General features: G+C 42.3%; 1 protein-coding gene across 3 annotated transcripts in view; it reads right to left on the reverse strand.

The window, feature by feature from the left end:
- LOC119853315 (prolyl endopeptidase) overlaps window positions 1–12,223 on the reverse strand; it is a 190,660-nt gene extending 178,437 nt beyond the window's left edge. For 2 of the 3 annotated variants that reach the window (XM_038396252.2, XM_043510736.1), the window contains exons 1-2: window positions 12,064–12,211; window positions 7,408–7,482 (exon numbers count right to left, since the gene is read on the reverse strand). In XM_038396252.2, coding sequence (XP_038252180.1) covers window positions 7,408–7,482; window positions 12,064–12,108 — 120 coding nt within the window. In that variant the 5' untranslated portion in view covers window positions 12,109–12,211. Of the gene's footprint in view, window positions 1–7,407; window positions 7,483–12,063 lie in introns of all 3 variants that reach the window. The other variant, XM_038396251.2, reaches the window with a different exon arrangement.
- Window positions 12,224–17,062: the final 4,839 nt, after the last annotated feature.

The raw sequence follows: 17,062 nt of genomic DNA on the forward strand, positions 1-17,062 counted from the left end.
TTCTATTGTCCTTCAAAAGGTAATAAGCAAAACTCATGCATTATAGTCTGTGTGCATACAGTAAAAACAGAGGGATAAATAATAAAAGGAGGTCATAAAGATGAGAAGCACTCTTCCTGCCTATTTTTATGCTGGATTATAAAGATGTTCTAGCCCTGTGATGAAGTGACAAATTTTAACTCAATGACACCCAGTGCATTATTAGTCACCGACCATATATTATGCCGTAACATAAATCAGATTTTTCTTCAAACTCTCTAAAACATACTACAATGTCATAAATGAAGGTATCATCATATTATAAAATAGGATATGGTGTGATCAAAAGAGCTTCAGGAGAAAAAAGGCATGTAGAAGGTTAGGATTTAAGCTTGTGGGCATAGGAGTGCACTGAAGTGGATATGGTACACAGCAACTAGCCCACTATTTTCATGAGCACATAGCTTATCCATAAATAAAAGAGAAAAGAGGAAAAACCACACAAGCAATAAACAACATTCATTTGGAAGATTACCAGGATTAGTAAGAATTAACTGCAATTCTTCTTCAAATTCTGAAGGCTGATGAAGTTATTTTAACTTGTTTATCAACAGTGCAAAATGTGCCTAAAATGTACACTTGAAAGGATTATCGGAAGTGTGTAAATTAATTTGTTTTTCCTAAACTGCGAAGTCTGATCACAAATCTCAATCAAATTACTTGTTCCAGCACATGTTCTATTGCTGTTGTCAAAGCTGCTGTATAAACGTACTGAAAGTGGAGTATAACAAAGGAGTAAGTACCATTTCTCTGTGGCCCCACTATTCAGCAATTCTATATGGTTTCCTTTATTACTGTTATTCATGTCCTGCATGCACTATCTAAATATTGGAGCTGGAGAGGGAAGGACCTTCCTTCCTTGGGTAGGGTAGGGTATTCTTCTGTCCTATTTTGTGGTGGTTATATTACTAGCAGACTACATATTGAGGCATTCCACAGCAAGAAGCGGGCTTCAGTTTGCAACAACATAGGTAGAAAATAAATTAAAGTTACATGTCTGCTCATACACCCACTATTCCTGGGGCATTCAGCATCTAATGCTGAAGCTAGGTCTTTAAAGCTAGCCAACCAACAGGAGAAACCGCTTGCAATTCACCTTCAAAGACAACACCCACTAGGATAAGCTTAGTATTCAGCTTATTTCCTAAGGGTATTGTCTAAAAATCACAGTATTGCTATACCAGATGCATGATTAATTTTGCCCCTTTGCCAAGCAGTAGCAGATTTCATACCTTGCTGATCAGTTTCGTGTCAGAGGTGAAATCAGTGACATGGAGTTAATGTATTACTACTATAATATATTTACTTATGAAGTATACAAATAAGTCCTGGTTCCTTGAACAGAGATGGTCTCAAATTGCTCACAGGCAAGTCCCTCCTGCAAACCTCAGGTACGGCACCACTGCCTCATCACCAAGCAGCAGCAGCCTCAGAACTGTCTCTCAATGCACAGAGGATACTGTTCCTTGTTCCTTCCATCAACAGCCCACCTCTACTCCCTATTCAGAGTTCCTCCTCTGGGATGAAATGGTCACAATAAGACAACCTGTGCATCAACCCTCGTTGTGCAGCTGCTTTACAAAGGAACCTCAGAAAAGGTTCAACTGCCCAGATAAAGGGTGAGTCATTTAGTATAATCTCCCTGACCCAGTCATTGGGTAAGAATTTCATGCATGTTATGAATTGATTTATAAGCAAACAGGATCACCTTAGCGCGTCATTACACTTTTGCTAAATTCAACCACGGTTATGTCTGTGTTCACAAGAACATAATTCAATATCTGATGTAGATATCAATATTTTAATCATGACCTCATTTTAATGGTGACTGCTTTGGTCGCACTAGTGGGAGAGAAGATCAGAGTTTTCAGTTTTACCTTGGAATTTCTTTACTCTTATGAATTTAAAGTAGGCTCTTCACATAATTTGACCTCAGTATTTTGCAGCCAAACTGCATTAGCAACAATAGCCTAGTAGCAACAAGGTGGAGAGTTCAAAGCAATATCTTTTAAATGGGTACAAAGTGTAAAAAGAAGACAGCGAAGATTATCTACGGAGTTGGTTGGATGAAATGTTAGGTGCCTCCCCTCAATAAGGATAAGCATGCCTGACCCAAGTAGAATTTGAAAATCATATAGAAAAAAAGAGAAGATATTCTAGGATTCAGATCTGTCTAGCTACACGTTGTAGCATTTCTAAATAACATACAAAGGCACAACAGGATTGGAGAATGAGGTATGGAAGGGGTACCACTGTTAAAAAAAAAACAAACTATTTTTAGAGGTCACCTATATATACACATTAGCACCCACTTAAATAACAGAAGGTCCATTTGGATAAGAGACTAATTTTGATCTTGTTTGTTTAAAGTTAACATTAGGTTCTTGCCCCATCTTACCCTCAACTCAAGAGTCTCTCTTTCCTTCCTGTTTCTAGGAAGGACACTATGCCTCCCTGCCAGGGTTGCTCATTCCATCAAAATCAGGGGAGGCGCATCAGCTGCCGGCAACACTGACTCTATGAAGACAAATGACACAGGCTGCTCCTTCAAAGCAAAGCAGAAGACATAAAAGTGATCTATGGAGTCAGTTGAATGAGATTTTATACCCTTCCCCCCAAGATACTTGGGGGATTGGGAGTGTTGAGAAGCACCCTCAGCCCACAAAGAAATGGAAAGCCTTTGGGAGAAGGGGAGGGATGGGCACAGGTCTCAATGCTGAAAACCTATTGGCTGCACTGAAACCAGCCCTGGTACTTCCTGAAGCACCCTGGGTAGTCCAAACTTCTTACAACCTCAGTCCCTGCTTATTTGTTCTGTTGCTGGAAGTGTGGCTGTCCCTCCTCTTCCGCCCTACCCCTTTTGATGAAGAGGAAGACAGGAGTATCAATTTCACTGCTCCCCATAGGAGAGAGAAAGCAGACCCATGTCCTCTTTCCTCTGCTGCGGAGCCAGAGGCCAGTGAGGAATGTAGGTAGACAACGACAGGAACTCCTCACTTAAAGTCGTCCCAGTTAACATTGTTTTGTTGTTAGGTTGCTGATCAATTATGGAACATGCTCGTTTAAAGTTGTGCAATGCTCCCTTATAACGTCATCTGGCAGCTGCCTGCTTTGTCCATGGTTTGCAGGAAGAGCTAGCTGGTGAGGGCTTGGAACCAGGGTGGACCGGCAGACCGCCCCCTCGCCCCATTCCCCTAAGTTCCCTGTGCGGCAGCCGCCCAGCAGGCTATCAATTGCCAGCAGTTCAGCTGCCCCCCCCCCCCCCGACTGCTATGTGCTGCTTCTGCCCTCTGCCTTAGAGCTGCTCCCTGGAGCCTCCTGCTTGCTTATTTATCCAATTCCTTTTTGAACCCAGTTATACTTTTGGCCTTCACAACATACTCTGCCAACACTTCCAAACTGTGTGGAGAAGTGTTCGTTTATACCGGCTACCTACTGATTTCATCGTATGACTACTAGGTATTGTTTACCCCTTCACATGGCACAACACTTCCCTCACTTCCTCCACACCATTCATGATTTTATAGACTTCTATCTTAATTCCCTTTACCCATCTCTTTTCTAAGATGAACAGTCCCAGTCCTTTTTAATCTCTCCTCGTATGGAAGCTCCTCCATGCCCCTAATCATTTTTGTTGTCCTTTACTGTAGCTTTTCCAATTCTAATATGTCCTTTTTGAGATGAGGTGACCAGAATTTCATGCAGTATTCAAGGTGTTGGCATACAATGGATTTATGTAATGACAATTTGATGTTTTGTGTCCCTATTTCCTATCCTTTTCTTAATGGTTCCTAACATTGTTAGCTTTTTTGACTGCTGCTGCACATTGAGCGGGTGTATTCAGAGAACTATCTAGAATGACCCCAGATCTTTTTCATGGTAACAGCTAATTTAGACCCCATCATTTTGTATGTATAGTTGGGATTATTTTTTCCAACATGCATTACGGTGCACTTAACACGGAATTTACCTGCCTTTTTGTTGACCAGTCACCCAGTTGTGAGATCCTTTTGTAATTCTTCAGTCAGCTTTGGCCTTAACTATATTGAATAATTTAATATCTGCAAATTTTGCCACCATGCTGCTCACCCCCTTTTCCAGATCATTATGAATATATTGAACACCACAGGTCTCAATACAGATCGTTGGGGGAAAAACCCTATTTACCCTTCTCAACTGTGAAAAACAACTATTTATTCCTATTTTTTAAGCACTTACTGACCCACGAGAGGACCTTCCCTCTTATCCCATGACAGTTTACTTTGCTTAAGAGCCTTTGGTGAGGGACCTTGTCAAAGTTTTTTGAAAGTCTAAATACCCTATATATCCACTGGATCACCCTAATACACATTTTTGTTAGGTTTCAGAGTAGCAGCTGTGTTAGTCTGTATTCGCAAAAAGAAAAGGAGTACTTGTGGCATCTTAGAGACTAACAAATTTATTAGAGCATAAGCTTTTGTGAGCTACAGCTCACTTCATCGGATGCATTTGGTGGAAAATACAGAGGGGAGATTGATATACACACACAGAGAACATGAAACAATGGGTTTTGTCATACACACTGTAAGGAGAGTGATCACTTAAGATGAGCCATCACCAGTAGCAGGGGGGGAGGGAGGAAAACCTTTCATGGTGACAAGCAAGGTAGGCTATTTCCAGCAGTTAACAAGAATATCCGAGGAACGGTGGGGGGGTGGGGTGGAGGGGAGAAATAACATGGGGAAATAGTTTTACTTTGTGTAATGACCCATCCACTCCCAGGCTCTATTCAAGCCTAAGTTCATTGTATCCAGTTTGCAAATTAATTTCCAATTCAGCAGTCTCTTGTTGGAGTCTGTTTTTGAAGTTTTTTTGTTGAAGGATAGCCACTCTTAGGTCTGTAATCGAGCGACTGGAGAGACTGAAGTGTTCTCCAACTGGTTTTTGAATGTTATAAGTCTTGATGTCTGATTTGTGTCCATTTATTCTTTTACGTAGAGACTGTCCAGTTTGACCAATGTACATGGCAGAGGAGCATTGCTACAAGCCGTCAGGAACAGTATCCCCGATAATGTCACGGCTAACCTGGTGGCTGAACTTTGTGACTTTGTCCTCACCTATAACTATTTCACATTTGGGGACAATGTATACCTTCAAATCAGCGGCACTGCGATGGGTACCCGCATGGCCCCACAATATGCCAACATTTTTATGGCTGACTTAGAAGAACGCTTCCTCAGCTCTCGTCCCCTAATGCCACTACTCTACTTGCGCTACATTGATGACATCTTCATCATCTGGACCCATGGAAAAGAAGCCCTTGAGGAATTCCACCATGATTTCAACAATTTCCATCCCACCATCAACCTCAGCCTGGACCAGTCCACACAAGAGATCCACTTCCTGGACGCTACGGTGCTTAATAAGCAATGGTCACATAAACACCACCCTATATCAGAAACCTACTGACCGCTCAGATCTACCTCAGATCTACCACCTAAAAAGAATGTCTTGGGTGTGCAGATCTCTCCCATATCCTCTGCAGTGAAGACTGAGGCAAAGAATTCATTTAGCTTCTCCACAATGTCCTTTCTTCTTTGAGTATTCCTTTAGCACCTCTATTGGTCAGTGGCCCCATAGACTATTTGGCAGGCTTCCTGCTTCTGATGTACTTTAAAAAAAATTTTGCTGTTAGGTTTTGTATCTTCAACTAGTTGCTCTTCAAATTCTTTCATGGTCCATCTTTTTATACTTTTACTTGAATTAAGTTAAGCCTTACTGAATTAAATTAAACCTTATTGAATTAAGCATTTTAGGAGTTCATTATATTAAAAATGCAAATATTTATGTATTACTGGGGGACTGAATGTAACATCTCTAGGAGGGAGACATGACTAATGCAAAAGTTGGGAAGCATTATGAGCCATAGAAGAAGGAACTTTTGGGATAAACAAATTTTAGTGGGATACCTAAAGAAATACCTGGGGGGAGGGAATGCAAATTCCCCACTTCTGGGCCCAACCTATTAAAGCTACATCTTGAGGAAAACGCATTGTCTGATGGATTACTTATTCACTGTTTCTAAGGATCAAAGACCCAACCTTTTAAAAAATAATAATAAAATAATAATCACAGATACATGGGCATACTTGTTCTGAGTTAATAGCTGTTGTGAACTTGTGACCACACAAAAAAATCCTTGGTGCTGTTTAAAGGCTAGTACATCTGTCAAAGCCCTTATACAGAATTTGGGTGATCTGGTAAGATTATTAGCATGCATGTAGATTTTTTTTTATTATTTTAAAATATTTTCTCTGTAATGCTTTTATCTTAAGAATAAGTGTGCTTGCTTAGGAAAAGATGTGTTGTAACTTAAATCTATGGGCAATTATGCTGTTTACAGCCTCTGAGAAGAAAAGCAAAGCAGGCCTGCTGAGGCAGTCTGAGTTGCTGGGGAATTCAGTGTAGGCAGGGAATTGAGTGGTCTGGAAAAATCCTGGTAATGAGGGAAAGAGACACGTCTTCATCCAAGACAGGTGACAGCTGGGGAGCCGCAAGCCTGAGAACATATGCCCTTGTTGGACCACAGAGGGGGGAATACCGGTGCAGCTGCCCTGAACTGTGACAACAGTCACCTTAAAAGAAAAAAGTTAACAGCCATTTCAGACACTACTTCTGCCCCATCCTCCCCGAGTTCCTATGACAATTTCTTATTTTTAATCAAATAGTTTTCTCCCTCCTGGTGCTGCATGAAAGACCCACTCTAACATGATAGCCCGACTACTTTTGGACCAATCCTGCAAACACTTATACACACGTGTAACCTTATTCACAAGAGTAATCCCAAAATCAATGGCTATATTGGTTATACGGGGGGGGGAGGGGGGAATGAAACTTTACACAAAGTGCTGTCAAATACACAAAGTAAAACCAATGAAAGGAGAACCTTCTACTATTTTGGCTACAGTAATTTTAGGTGTTAGAACATTTTGAAACAGAAACTTGAGTTCGGTCACCCTTGATATTCAGGAATCATCTGTCAATATGGGGCAAGAGTGCTGGAACAAGTTTTATAGTGAGGGTGCTGAAAGCAAAAACCATTATTTTGTTGTTGTTTCTACTGCCACACCCTCAACACCCATATGTGGGCTACATTATAAATAAGATGTGAACTATCCAAATGGTTTAATATCTTTAGCTCTACATTAACAAAGTCACAAGATGTGGTGTCTTAATACCATTGTTTCATTGATATCAAAGAGTACTGTTACCTTGGAAATAATATGCTAGTTTTACAAAGTTATCAATATTTTGCAGGAAGGGGAGCATGTCTCAGGCCTACAAAGAGATGAATGTAAAAACTTCGAATCTTATAGATTAAAAAGTTACCTTTGTTTGTTCACTATCAGGGTCTTCCAGCCAGCTATACGGGTCGCATATTTTACACCCATGGTAATCATGTACCTGAATTTAAGAGAGAGACATTTCTTTAACAAACACAAAAGCAAACTTTGTTTTGTTTTGAAATTAGCAAATGATCCACATCAAGATAAAGGCTCTATGGAACAAGAGAACTGGGAAGAAAGAAGCACTATGTGAGTAACATTTAAAAAAAACAACACTCCCCCCAGCCCCACCCCCGGTAATTCCTGGCTCCAAAGCAAGCAAGCCAACGTTCTATGGCCAGGAGAATGGTGGCCAAGTCAGTAGAGTCACCGTGAAAGAAAAAGTCAGATAATTATCTAGCAGTGAGTGCAACTCCTGAAGGTACATATAAATTCTACACTCTTTTCATATGGGAAACCAAACCAAATCACCATCATTTAGCATCCTCTTCACTGTCTTGCTCAGCAATCTGAAGATACAATTAAGATGGCCACAAGCCCAGTGTTCAACTGGAATTGTGACTTTTCATTTCACTAGTAACCTTTATAGACACTCAGTAATTAAAGTTTCCAATTATTTAAGAATAAGTATGTTTGACTGTAGTTATTCTATCAGTATTAACGATGCCAAGGAAAGTTATTTAAGTAGTGGCTTGTCTACTTAATATAACAACATAGTAACTATGACAAGTTACTGCATGGCAAGCCAGGGTGTGAATCTAGTTCAGACATTTCAAGTTTTATAGTTCACTCAGCTTTAAAAGTAGGAAGTCAAGCTGATCTTTTTGGCAGTGTCAGCTAAGGCTCCAATTCTGCAAAGACTTCTCATGAGTGACATTAAACACATACCTAATATTACAAGATTAGGGCCTAAAGCACTGCCTTTTGTGGGGCAGGAAGGGGGGGAACCACCAACCAGTTTTAATAGAACCTACATGGTTATTTTTAATGGACATCAGTTTCACCATTTGAACACAGAGATGTTTAGTTTTCGAAATATATATTCTGAATGTTGATGTACAGAAAGCAAAGTGAGAGTCTTACAGGTGCATCATTATATAAGATAAACTTTCTAATTTTCTGCATCTTTCATCATTTAGATTAAGGCCTTAATTTTCCAAGAGAAACTGGAGATTTTGGAGGCCTCCATTTTTGGATACTAAACTTGAGATCCCTCAAAAGGGCCTGATATTTGGACACACGCACTATGGGAGTCAGGTCATATTAAGAAGTCTCAAGTTGGTGATCCAAAAACATGCAATATGCTAGTCACTTTAGGAAAATTTACATCTATGTTTTTTCCTACATATGTTATATATGTAAACTTTTAAAAAGTTGACATAAATTTAAGATTTAGTTTAGCTTTTATTTCTTATACCCAAACAATGACATTACCATTTGGGGAAAATGCCAAAAGTGATTCCTTTCTTTATGTGTCCTATGATTATATTAACACAACACTGTTACCCTCTATACCCCTGGGAGAATTCTGCACAAAAAAAAATTAAAAATTCTGTGCACAATATTTTAAAATTCCACAAAATTCTAAATATTTATCAAAATAACTAAGGCTGTTGATTAATCGCAGTTAACTCACATGATTAACTCAAAAAAAAATCAACAATGATTAATCGCACTGTTAAACAATAAAATACTAATTGAAATTGATTAAATATTTTGGACGTTCTTCTACATTTTCAAATATTGATTTCTATTACAACACAAAATACAAAGTGTAAAGTGCTCACTTTATATTATTTTTATTACAAATATTTGCATTGCAAAAATGATAAAATAGTATTTTTCAGTTCACCTCATATAAGTACTGTAGTGCAATCTCTTTATTGTGAAAGTGTAATTTACAAATGCAGATTTTTTTTGGTTACATAACTGAACTAAACAACATAACAGAGTAAAACTTTAGAGCCTATAAGTCCACTCAGTCATACTTCTTATTCTGTCAATCGCTAAGACAAACAAGTTTGTTTACACTGATGGGAGATACTGGTGCCTGCTTCTTATTTACGTCATCTGAAAGTGAGAACAGGCATTCGCATGGTACTTTTTAGCCAGCGTTGCAAGGTATTTACATGCCAGATATGCTAAAAATTCGTACGCCCCTTCATGCTTCGGCCACCATTCCAGAGGACATGCTTCTATGCTAATAATGATCATTAAAAAAATAATCCGTTAATTACATTTGTGACTGAATTCCTTGAGGGAGAATCGTATGTCTCCTGTTCTGTTTTACCCGCATTCTGCCATATATTTCATATTGTAGCAGTCTCGGATGATGATCCAGCACATGTTCGTTTTAAGAACACTTTCACTGCAGATTTGACAAAATGCAAAGAAGGTACCAATGTGAGATTTCTAAAAATAGCTATAGCACTGGACCCAAAGTTTAAGACTATGAAGTGCTGTCCACAAAGGGACATGCTGTGGAGCATTCTTTCAGAAGTCTTAAAAGAGCAACACTCAGATGCAGAAACTACAGGACCCCAACCACCAAAAAAGAAAATCAACCTTCTGCTGGTGACATCTGACTCAGGCTATGCCTACACTACCGCGGTAAGTTGACCTACGCTACACAACTCCAGCTACATGAATAACGTGGAGTCTACATACCTTAGGTCGAGTTACCGCAGGGTCTACATTGCAGGGGATCGTCGACGGGAGAAACTCTCCCATTGACTTACCTTACTCTTCCCGTTGGGGGTAGAGTACAGGGGTCGACTGGAGAGTGATCTGCTGTCGATTTGGGTGGTCTTCTCTAGACCAGCTAAATCGACCACCAGCGGATCGATCTCAGAGCGTTGATCCCGGAGGTAGTGCAGACATAGCCTCTGATGATGAAAATGAACGTGTCAGTCTGCACTGCTTTGGATTGTTATCAAGCAGAAACTGTCATCATCATGGACACATGTCCTCTGTAATGGTGGTTGAAGCATGAAGGGACATATGAATCATTAGCGCATCTGGCACGTAAATATCTTGTGACACCAGTTACAACAATGCCATGTGAACGCCTGTTCTCACTTTCAGGTGACATTGTAAACGAGAAGCGGGTAGCATTATCTCCTGCAAATTGTAACCAAACCTGTTTATCTGAGCGACTGGCTGAGTGGACTTATAGGCTCTAAAGTTTTACATTGTTTTAATTTTGAATGCAGTTATTTTTTGTACATAATTCTACATTTGTAAGTTCAACTTTCATAATTAAGAGATTGCGCTACAGCACTTTTATGAGGAGAACTGAAAAATACTATTTATTTTGTTTTTTACAGTGTAAATATTTGTAATAAAAAATAAACAAAGTGAGCATTGTACACTTTGTGTTCTGTGCTGTAACTGAAATCAATATATTTGAAAATGTAGAAAACATCCAAAATATTTAAATAAATGGTATTCTATTATTGTTTAATTGCACGATTCATCGTGATTAAATTTTTGTAATCACTTGACAGCCCTAGAAATAACACAATATAATCTCACTCCTGCTGTCAGCCCCAGCAGCACAGGGGAACATTAATGTGCACAAAGAAAAGGAGTACTTGTGGCACCTTAGAGACTAACAAATTTATTGTGTGACTTCACGAAAGCTTATGCTCAAATAAATTTGTTAGTCTCTAAGGTGCCACAAGTCCTCCTTTTCTTTTTGCGAATACAGATTAACACGGCTGCTACTCTGAAACCTGTCATTAATCTGCCCAATTCTGCATTGGGTAGTGGTGCAGAATTCCAGCAGGAGTACCTCTTTAGTTCTATAAAACTAAAACAAAATGTAAGTGCTATTTACTGGACAAAGATTATACTTTTATTTATCAAGGGTGTGAAATCCAAAGCATTACTGCCTGCTTAGCTGAAAAAAAACGGTGAGGGTTGTGAGAAAACATTTTCAAGTTTGGGATAAAACTCACAGTTCAGAACTGTTAAGTACACCCATTACTGACAGGGTTTGCCCTTCACTGACACCTGTGCCTCAAATTGCACCACAACACACCATCCAGACTGTGATTAGCAACAAAAATAATAAGTTTCAGAGCAGCAGCCGGGTTAGTCTGTATTCGCAAAAAGAAAAGGAGGACTTGTGGCACCTTAGAGACTAACGAATTTATTAGAGCATAAGCTTAAATTTGTTAGTCTCTCAGGTGCCAAAAATAAGCACAGTTTTATAACGTCATGCTAACAAAGTTTCCTGAAAGAAAACAAAAACAAAGGAAAAATCCTTGTCCAGCTGGCTCAGAGCAAGCACTGCTCACCAGCACGTCAGGCGGGTCACTTAGCCTCTCGCTGAAGGGAGAGCCTCAATGTCTACAGCTGTAAAACGGGGTTGCTAATACTCTCCTAACCGATAGCGTGGGGAGGGGACACTCCGGATCACAAACCCTTTGGGGCTCCCCAGCTGGAAGGCCCTACCGGCGTGGCGGAAAACACAGCGCACTGCCCCAGCCTGTGCCCCGCTCCCCTCGGTGGGCAGCAGCAGCAGAGCCCGCCCCTGCCCCGCCGAGCCAGGCGCAGAGCCCGGGGCCGGCCGGGAGACGCGCCCCACGTGGCCGGTCAGGGGCTGGGCAGCTGCTCCGGGCGGCAGCCGCCCAGGGGAGACAAAGGCGGCGGGAGGGGCGGGGAGTGGGGGGGGGGGGGTCAGGGCTGAACTCACCGCAGCCTCGTCGCGATAGGCCTCCGGGTACTGGAAGCTCCGCATGGTGCGGGGCGGGCGGCGAGAGGGGTCGCTCGGGGCTGGCTCCGCAGCTGGAAGCAGGCGGGGAGCCAAGAGCCGCCCACGTGACAAGAAGCGGCTGCGCTGGCAGCGCCGCCCGCAGCCAAGAGGGCTGCGTGTGCCGGGGAGCCGGCAGCGCAGCGAACACAGCGCCCTCTGCAGGCAAGGGGCGGCACGGTCCCCGGCCGCCGCGGCTCGCTAGCGAGGCTGGGGGGATACTGCCCGCGTGGTGGCGCTGTGGCATCCTTGCGCTGGGCTCCGCCCGCTGCTACCGGGCAGGGGGCAGTGCACGAGTGTACTCAGCAGAAGATGCTGGGAGGGGAGGAAGAAAACATTGACCACTTCTTTCCCTTCCAGCATGAGGGGGTGGAGCTGCACGTTGCCCTAAGCCCCTGAGGGCTTGACTCCACGGTGAGCTGTTCTGGAGCAGCTCCCAAGGGTGGGCACCAAACCCGGAATAACCCTGTCTTTTTTTCCAAATTAGTTTGAGCTATTTGGAAGTGGATAGAACTAAACCAGACCAAGGCACTGGTATTCCAGAATAGGAATGTCCACATATGGAGTTCCGAAAGCTGGCCCCCTTTAAATTCACACCCTACCTTATTCAGGAATCAGAGTAGCAGCCGTGTTAGTCTGTATTCGCAACAAGAAAAGGAGGACTTGTGGCATCTTAGAGACTAACAAATTTATTTGAGCATAAGCTTTCGTGAGCTACAGCTCACTTCATCGGATGCATTCGGTGGAAAATACAGTGGGGAGATTGATATACACACACAGAGAACATGAAACAATGGGTTTTATCATACACACTGTAAGGAGAGTAATCACTTAAGATGAGCCATCACCAGCAGCAGGGGGGGGAAAGGAGGAAAACCTTTTATGGTGATAATCAAGGTGGGCTATTTCCAGCAGTTAACAAGAATGTCTGAGGAACAGTGGGGGATGGGGTAGAGGGGGAGAAATAACACGGGGAAATAGTTTTACTTTGTGTAATGACCCATCCACTCCCAGGCTCTATTCAAGCCTAAGTTCATTGTATCCAGTTTGCAAATTAATTTCCAATTCAGCAGTCTCTTGTTGGAGTCTGTTTTTGAAGTTTTTTTGTTGAAGGATAGCCACTCTCAGGTCTGTAATCGAGAGACTAGAGAGACTGAAGTGTTCTCCGACTGGTTTTTGAATGTTATAAGTCTTGATGTCTGATTTGTGTCCATTTATTCTTTTACGTAGAGACTGTCCAGATTGACCAATGTACATGGCAGAGGAGCATTGCTACAAGCCGTCAGGAACAGTATCCCCGATAATGTCACGGCTAACCTGGTGGCTGAACTTTGTGACTTTGTCCTCACCTATAACTATTTCACATTTGGGGACAATGTATACCTTCAAATCAGCGGCAATGCGATGGGTACCCGCATGGCCACACAGTATGCCAACATTTTTATGGCTGACTTAGAACAACGCTTCCTCAGCTCTCGTCCCCTAATGCCACTACTCTACTTGCGCTCCATTGATGACATCTTCATCATCTGGACCCATGGAAAAGAAGCCCTTGAGGAATTCCACCATGATTTCAACAATTTCCATCCCACCATCAACCTCAGCCTGGACCAGTCCACACAAGAGATCCACTTCCTGGACACTACCGTGCTTAATAAGCGATGGTCACATAAACACCACCCTATATCAGAAACCTACTGACCGCTGTTCCTACCTACATGCCTCTATCTTTCATCCAGATCACACCACACGATCCATTGTCTACAGCCAAGCTCTACGATATAACCGCATTTGATCACACCACACGATCCATTGTATACAGCCAAGCTCTACGATATAACCGCATTTTCTCCAACCCCTCAAACAGAGACAAACACCTACAAGATCCCTATCATGCATTCTTACAACTACAATACCCACCTGCTGAAGCGAAGAAACAGATTGACAGAGCCAGAAGCGTACCCAGAAGTCACCTACTACAGGACAGGCTCAACAAAGAAAATAACAGAACACCACTAGCCATCACCTTCAGCCCCCAACTAAAACCTCTCCAATGCATCATCAAGGATCTACAACCTATCCTGAAGGACGACCCATCACTCTCACAGATCTTGGGAGACAGGCCAGTTCTTGCTTACAGACAGCCCCCCAACCTGAAGCAAATGCTCACCAGCAACCACACACCACACAACAGAACCACTAACCCAGGAACCTATCCTTGCAACAAAGCTTGTTGCCAACTCTGTCCACATATCTATTCAGGGGACACCATGATAGGGCCTAATCACATCAGCCACTCTATCAGAGGCTCATTCACCTGTGCATCTACCAATGTGATATATGCCATCATGTGCCAGCAATGCCCCTCTGCCATGTACATTGGTGAAACTGGACTGTCTCTTCGTAAAAGCATAAATGGACACAAATCAGGTGTCAAGAATTATAACATTCAAAAACCAGTTGGAGAACACTTCAATCTCTCTGGTCACTCGATTACAGACCTGAGAGTGGCTATCCTTCAACAAAATATTTCAGAAACAGACTCCAACGAGAGACTGCTGAATTGGAATTAATTTGCAAACTGGATACAATTGACTTAGGCTTGAATAGAGACTGGGAGTGGATGGGACATTACACAAAGTAAAACTATTTCCCCATGTTATTTCTCCCCCCCCACCCCACCCCCACTGTTCCTCCGACATTCTTGTTAACTGCTGGAAATGGCCCACCTTGATTATCACCATAAAAGGTTTTCCTCCCCCCCTTCTGCTGGTGATGGCTCATCTTAAGTGATCACTCTCCTTACAGTGTGTATGATAAGGCCCATTGTTTCATGTTTTGTGTGTGTGTATATAAATCTGCCCACTATATTTTCCACCAAATGCATCTGAAGAAGTGAGCTGTAGCTCACGAAAGCTTATGCTCAAATAAATCTGTTAGTCTCTAAGGTGCTACAAGTACTCCTTTTCTTTATTCAGGAATAACTTCCATGTGTAGACAAGCCCTCCATCTGATACACGAGGTGGAGAAATCTGGTAGAAAACCCAGCACTGTGACTGTTCCCATTCCCAGCTGCTGGGCATGGCAGGAGTGCTGGACTTCTCACCAGGCCATTGTCTTTGAATCTTGTGTATGTGTCTCCCAACACCCTATTTTCTTAAGTAGTAGCTAGTTTGTTTAATCCTGCAGTTAGTGGGCATCTGGTAACATTTTTAAGCCCTGAACTATTAGGATAGTGGGCCCAATTCCCTTCTCAGCCACCTGAGTCTTACCTCAAATTGTCCCAACCATTTCACCAGAATGACTTCTGATTTGAATCAGTATAAGTGGGAGGAGGAGCAGGTCCAAAGTGGAAAGAGATGCCTTACAAATCACCATTAGCTGGATTCTCACACCATGGCAGGCAGGGCCACACATAAATGATGCTTTGATTTCTGGCCATGGTATCGCTATTGGTTGTGGATTACCAGTGTTAGCCCCATGCACAACCAAGGTTCTGTTGAGCAGAGGTCTAAGTTGTCCAAGATAACAGAAGTCCAACTCAGACTGCAATATAAAATGGTTTGTAAAAATCAGCAAAAGTTGGAAACTAATAACTGGTACAAGCTGAATTAAGTTTAAAGAATGGTGATGAGGGGCTCCTGTCACAGGTTGACAGGACAATTTGCTGAAAAATTCTAGAAGTGGGAGGGAATGTTTATAGTAGAAATCACTGAAATGTGCTTTGACTGGTTAATTTTAATGAGATGAAGTTACCACCTATTCTGGACACTGTTTAACTGGCTGTGAGAGGCTCCAAAAAGGGAGCAGGGCAACAGGCGGACTGGAGGGAGCAAGCTTTGCCAAGGTGGCTGCTACCACCACAGTTTTCTGGGATTTTGAGAGTTACCATAACACGTTTGGGTCTTCATTGTTCTGATACTGAAAGATGTTCTGACCACACTGGGCCACAGAGAAAGAACCAAATAACATCACCTCCTTCATCAGCTTTAGCTAAATCTTGATCAACACCTGGAATGTGAGATTTATATTCCATCCGTTATTCTTTCCTTTGTGTGTCATTTTTCTTCTCCACTTTATTTCTTCTCTGTTCTATCTTTCTCTTTTTGTCTTCTAATAGCCCTCTTCTGTGTTAGCCACCAAGACAATTGCAGCTTTTGCTATTGTGCTGTGAGCACTTGACCAGAAAGACAACTAAAAGCAATGCCTTAAACAGCCTATAGTTTGCCTGGTGTCAGAGTCAGGCTGATTAAGACCATGCGCTGAGCCTATGATTCTACAGTAGTGAGGTTACTTTTGAAAGTCAGCACCAGAGACAGAAGCTAAGTGCTTGTCTACACTGGCAATTTACAGCACTGCAACTTTCTGGCTCAAGGGTGTGAAAAAGCACCCCCCTGAGCACAGCAAGATTCAGCGCTGTAAAGTGCCAGTGTAGACAGTGCACTAGCGCTGGGAGCTGCACCCCTCATGGAGGTGGGTTTTTTTAGAGCGCTGGGAGAGCTCTCTTCCCACGCTGCGCAGTGACCACACAAGGCACATTAAAGCCTGCCACGGGAGTGCTTTAGCGTTGCCAGTGTAGACTAGCCCTTAATTTTCTCTGCTTTTTCATGTGTTTCTCTTGTTTTGTCTTAAAGAAAACAGGATCAGAGTTCAGCAACCATAACAACAATAGTTCTATACTACCTAAACTCAGGGTATGTTCCCTGCTGATTTGCTTCTTCTTGTGGCTCTGCAAATACCAGAGGATTGTGTGTCCTGTGCTTACAACGCTTATAACAATAGTGCAGAGCAATGTCCAGGTTTCTGTCAGAGATAGTGGACAGCAAGGAGGGCTCTGCTGGTTCATGGGATTTTTAAAAACGCACAAAAATTATGGGACATAGATGACAGTAGGGGACGGAGAAAATTGCATGCTGTGAAGTTGACCTCTTGCTCTCAGTCA

The sequence above is a fragment of the Dermochelys coriacea genome, chromosome 3 (genome assembly GCF_009764565.3).
Source record: "Dermochelys coriacea isolate rDerCor1 chromosome 3, rDerCor1.pri.v4, whole genome shotgun sequence".
In the NCBI taxonomy this organism is placed as follows: domain Eukaryota; kingdom Metazoa; phylum Chordata; order Testudines; family Dermochelyidae; genus Dermochelys; species Dermochelys coriacea.